General features: G+C 35.8%; 1 protein-coding gene across 1 annotated transcript; it reads right to left on the minus strand.

Moving 5' to 3' along the window:
• Positions 1–632: 632 nt before the first annotated feature.
• LOC130812836 (uncharacterized) lies at positions 633–1,106 on the minus strand. The gene is made up of 2 exons (XM_057678449.1): positions 1,002–1,106; positions 633–908 (listed from the first exon to the last, which is right to left on the minus strand). Exons 1-2 carry the CDS (start codon positions 1,104–1,106, stop codon positions 633–635), a joined length of 381 nt encoding a protein of 126 aa, XP_057534432.1.
• Positions 1,107–5,530: the final 4,424 nt, after the last annotated feature.

Here is a 5,530-nt window from a genome sequence, read left to right on the forward strand (position 1 = left end):
TATGCCTTACCATATAAATCATTATCGAAATAAAATAAACAACTATTGTTCGTAATTCGAAATTCAAAACCCTTGGCGTCCAATGCCGAAATTGAAATAATGTTTCTGGTAACTCTAGGAACATGATAACAATTGTCAAGTTCTAAAAAAAGCCTAGAGGGAAAAGACAAACAAAGAGTTCCAACGGATACGGCAGACATCCTTGCTCCATTGCCGACCAGAAGCTCTACCTCTCCCTTCTCTAGCCTCCTATTTATCCTTAGTCCCTGAGCATTAGAACAAAGGTGTGAGCCACATCCGGTATCTAATACCCATGATGTTTTGTTAGCAAAGTTTAAGTCTATAACAAAAATACCTGATAAAGAAGTAACGGTGCCATTCTTCTTATATTCCTTGAATTTGAGGCAATCCCGCTTCCAATGTCCCTTCTTCTTGCAATAAAAACATTCGAAATCAGATTTAGAAGAGGTTACCTTCTTATCCTTGCCACTCTTAGTAACACTTGACATAGGCGGAAAATTCTTCTTCTTTTTCTTTTTAAAGCTTCCCTTCTTGTCCGAGCGCTTAAATGGCTTCCCCTTCCTCACCATAAGCATATCATGCTTCCCCTCATTTTTGAGGGTTTGCTCGGCCTACTTCAACATTCCATAAAGCTCGGTAAGGGTTTTCTCCATGCTGAGCATATTATAGTTCATCTTGAACTGATCATAGCCTTTGTGCAGCGAATGGAGAATGATGTCAATTGCCATCTCGATTGAATACCCGGCGTCAAGCCTTTCCATGTTCTCAAATAATCCAATCATTTTGAGTACATGCGGGCTGATCGACTCTCCTTTCTTGAGCTTGCTCTCAAGGATCTGCCTGTGGGTTTCGAACCTTTCAGTTTGGGCCTGCTCTAGGAACATATTCTGAAGTTTAGAAATGATCTCATAAGTTGTCTACTTTTCAAAGAAAGTCTTTTGAAGGTCCAGAGACATAGTGGCTAGCATGATGCATTTGACATCCCGATTGGCAGTTTGCCATCGATTTAGAGCAGCCTGAGTGACCTCCTCACTGGGAGCGTCAGGTATTTCCTCATCAAGGACGTATTCCTTTTTCTCTTGCATGAGAGCAATACGTAAGTTCCTTTGCCAATCAAGAAAATTTGGCCCACTCAACTTCTCCTTGTCGAGAATGAGCGTAATGAAAATTGGTTGTTTGAGTTATTCGCAGACATGTTTCTACAATTGAAAGAATTTGAAATGAAAAACCATTAGTATAACCAATAAGTTTGAAATTTAAAGTGTCCATGCCAAATTCAATCTTATTGAGCATATTATCCACGCATTAATACTAGTCCCTTTTAGGCGAGAATAAAACGATTCCAAGATCCCAAAAATCAAAAGTGATTAAGCATGCTTTGGCTTGTCTTAACAATTAATATTTTAAGGTAAGCAATCCAATAGCTAATAGCTCTAAGCTACTCTTGGTTCGATAAAACGTCGCATCTAATGCTTCCTTGACATTTTATCTCCATTGCCACGACATCTAAGGACTCCTTACTAATATCGTTGAGCTTAACCAAGACAACTTGTATACTTAGTATACCTTGTGTTCCTAGGGAAGTAGTGATGCCTCGCTTTGGCGTAGCCCATCACATATGCGTTTTAGTTCGGTAAGTGTTGTTCTTGGAATGGCAAAATTTAGCTCAATTTTATAGGGACCTAGGGTTTCTATGTTGGTTGATTTAAGTGAACTTAATTAATCATCGCAACATTTGAAATCCTAAACATGCATCTAACATATCATTCACATATATAAGAATAATTATATAAGTAAAAGATGCATTTGGCAATTAGCATGACCCCTTGATTCTTCAAGTCTTCAAGGGTCTTCGATGCACCATCTTAGCTCGTCTTCTTAGAAACGCCTTCTTGAGACATCTCCGCCAAATATGCAAGTACTAGCTACTACGACTAGGATTAATCTAAATGTTAAGGTACAAATATACGCAAAGTTACGCATACCGTATTTAGATTTAGAAAAATACATAACGGATCGCAGTACATATTTACTTTCCAAATCGGGCCCCACTAGTTGCCATATTCACAAAACCTGTGAATCAATATATATTCCATCCATCCATTCACTATAAGTGAATGGCCCATGCGTTTTACAACGAAAAACAAGTAACAATGCATAACGCGCGCGAACTAGTAACTAACTTAGGTGGTTAATCCGATTAACGCGCCTAATTATACTAGTCAAAGTTGTTAAACATTTTATGTGATTAAGAAACAATTAGTTCAAGCAATTAAAGAAGCTCCCACTAAATTTTGCATCCAACTTAATTAATCTAATAAATTTAGCCGATTAACCCAAAATTTGTCAAAAATATTTTGCAAGTGCCGGAGGAATCGAGACCTAGCCTCGTTAAAAAAATTAAGTAAACTAATTAAAACGGCGAAAATTCACAAAACACATAGCCCACGTAACATAAAAAATCAGCCCACTAAAATCGAGTGCCTAGCATCCTAGCCATGGGGCTAGGCTTTCTAGGCACCAAGGTTGTGGCTGATGCGTGCTTGGGCGCAGGCTTGCCTGCCTAGCAAGGCACGCTACTCCTGCTTGCACCTGCAGCATTGCAGCATGCTTCGCATGCTAGCATGCGTGTTGGCGCTAGCAGTGTGTGGCTGGCTTGTTGGGGCTCGCTGCCTTACCGCCCAACAGCACTTGCAGACATCTTCAGCAGCCAAGCAGCACACGTATCAAGCATGCACACAAGTGTGCACCATGCACGCCACACAGCAGCATCATGAGGAATGAGGACCTCCAAGCGCACCTAGGCAGCCATACGTGGGTTGCGTTAGCAGCCCAGCTAGCCTTAGATTGCGCTTGGTCGATTTTGGCTCAATTTTCTTGCTTTTAACTCGGGATTTTAATCTAGATTTATGCGTGACATAAAATTGATTCTAAATTAATTTTAGAATCAACATTGAGCAAGAGTGAAAATATAATAAGTCTAACTTAAATAAATTCAATTTTAGTAGAGCACAAGCCTAAATTATTCAGGAACAATTCTTTAAATCAATTTAGGTCTATCTTGATGCTACAAAATTGAAAAGGGCTATACTCATAATTAATTTAACCAAACATAAATTAATAATGAGATTTGACAAAATTAAAGGTGTTGGAAAATTAAACCCTTTCATCCAATGAAAATTTCCTACAATAACTTGTGTGAAATTAAAAAATTACATCTTCAAATATGAAGATTAATTAAATTTCAATAACAAGTTTTGAAGTTTTAGGACTTCAATCAACTCTAAAATGATTGAATTCAAGAATTAGTTCAACATGGAATTTAGCAAGTAAAGTTCCAACCTAATAAACAATTAAAGATCGAACCTTTGAAATATTAGGGGCTTCAAAAATTACAAATTCACCATAAACATTCACACTTGAAGCAATTTATTTGTAAAAATGTGAAAATTTCAAGTTTATGTGAAAAATGAACTTACCAAATTAAGCACCAATTATGACTTCATAAACATCCTTAATAAAAAGGTTTATAATTGTTGTATATTAGTGATGCAACCACACATTTAATCTACCTTTAACATGCCATAATTAATCAAGGTTTAAAGATTTCAAAAAATTTCGTCAAAAACGAAAAACCCCTCGAAACACATGTTTCTGGGTGGATTTTGGCTTCTGGACAGTCTTCAAAAAGAGTCATAAACGATTTAGAACATCAATTCCACCCAAAAATCACTATTTTTGAGTTGAAATATGGGTACGTAGGCCAAAATTAGTATAAATACGAGATTAAAACTAATTAAAACGAGCTTCTAATATAATTAAGGCAACTAATTAAAACTAAACATCTAGCACCACCAATAGTTCAAGTCCCTGCTATAAGGAGAAACAAGGCAAACATTTAACGAAGAGACAAAAAGTAATTTGTATTTTACCAAAATTAAATTTTCAATTAGACTTTGATCACTTTGATTTTTGATGGTTTATAGGAAGTTGATGTCTTCTAGTTATTTAGCTTTGATTAAGGCTATATGTAGTATTGTACTTCCTATATAGAATGAGTCATCGATATATATTGTTATATGGTATGGAAAAATAAGTTGAAAATAGATGGATTCATTTATATTTTTGGTCTAAATATTTATACGATTTTCCATAAGCTGCTTATTCTCGTTTTTTTTTCCCATTAGCTTTAGAGACATGAAATGTATGCAAACGAAAAAACTATCTTACCGGATTCATTCCGAATACACAAAGAATGAACCCAAACTAGTTTGTAGTCAAAACAATCATGAGCAAGGTGGACATGATTCCTTGTATAATTAATAGCAAACGGCATTGTAACTAATGCTTTTGTCTACAAGCTATAAATACACAGAAAAACACTATGCCATAACAATGTTTGAGAACCAGATTGAGGAGTACAAAGATATCCTACAAAAGGTCAAGAAAACATGAAATTGCCATGCATCACTTAGACCAGTTGTTGACTTGTTGGTCGGTATGCAGCCAGGCCTAATGACTCCTTGATGAGTTTTGGAGGCCAAGCCATACTATAAACGCTAAGTACTGATAAGCACCTGTCCTACCCAAGTATGTTTCAATTGCAGCTATCCCACACACATACAACCAAACTGATTGCTATGGTATTTCCTTAAAAATCTTTGATTGCCATTTACACCTGTCTTTAACCTATTTGCAGATGTATCGGGAGTTATCTTGTCTGTTAGTGAGCTTAGAATTTGACAACTGTGCACGGGAGTTGAACATCCAGTGCGCAAAATTAATTGTGATCACAACCCACAGGTTAGCCAGTTGTTTGCTGCTCAATTTAATTCTTTGTACAATCAATTATTTGAGTAATAAGTTCACTCTTTGTACAAACATGAATCAAACAATCAATCAGTTTTTTTTATTTGTATTTTTTTATCTGAATCAGGCAACAACGATTCCAAGTCTTCAAACTATTGTAGGTGTTGTAACTTGTAACTCTTTGAGTAAGTCCACTCTTTGTACAAACATGAATCAAACAATCAATTATTTCCACTTGCCTAGCAGTTTTATCATCCACTTACCCCTTTTGAAGTCTTGAGCTTGATATTAGATATCACAACCAGTCTCTACGAAAAATTAAACGAAAATCATGACATGATATCTGCGGAACACATTAAAATAACTTTTATATTGTGACATCAAGCTCTCCAACGTATGCAGTTTGTAGGTGCCTAAAGAGGAGAGGGAAAATAAAAATGCAACAAGGAACTAAGGATGCTAATTAATTGGAATAGTGGCATATATAAAGCTTGAATCTCAACTTCTAAAGACATTAGATAATTTAAATGATCCACTTAAAATAGTAATTTATTTTCTTCTATTATATATTTAATGGCACACTTATATACGAAGTAGAAGTTTTATTTATTTATTTATCTTATTTGTCAAGATAGGCATGCGCATTATAAGGGGAACATTCTTCATTGAGTCAAAAGATGAGTTCTCATGCTTATATTGT

Source organism: Amaranthus tricolor, chromosome 5 (assembly GCF_026212465.1).
Source record: "Amaranthus tricolor cultivar Red isolate AtriRed21 chromosome 5, ASM2621246v1, whole genome shotgun sequence".
In the NCBI taxonomy this organism is placed as follows: domain Eukaryota; kingdom Viridiplantae; phylum Streptophyta; class Magnoliopsida; order Caryophyllales; family Amaranthaceae; genus Amaranthus; species Amaranthus tricolor.

What these genes read in the sequence shown, in the direction of transcription:
- LOC130812836 (XM_057678449.1), bottom strand. Translation starts at nt 1,106, where the DNA reads ATGCAAGAGAAAAAGGAATACGTCCTTGATGAGGAAATACCTGACGCT. An exon ending in GGCAAACTGCCAATCGGGAT is followed by an intron (nt 909 to 1,001) that starts GTCAAATGCATC and finishes TCTAAACTTCAG; the next exon opens with AATATGTTCCTAGAGCAGGC.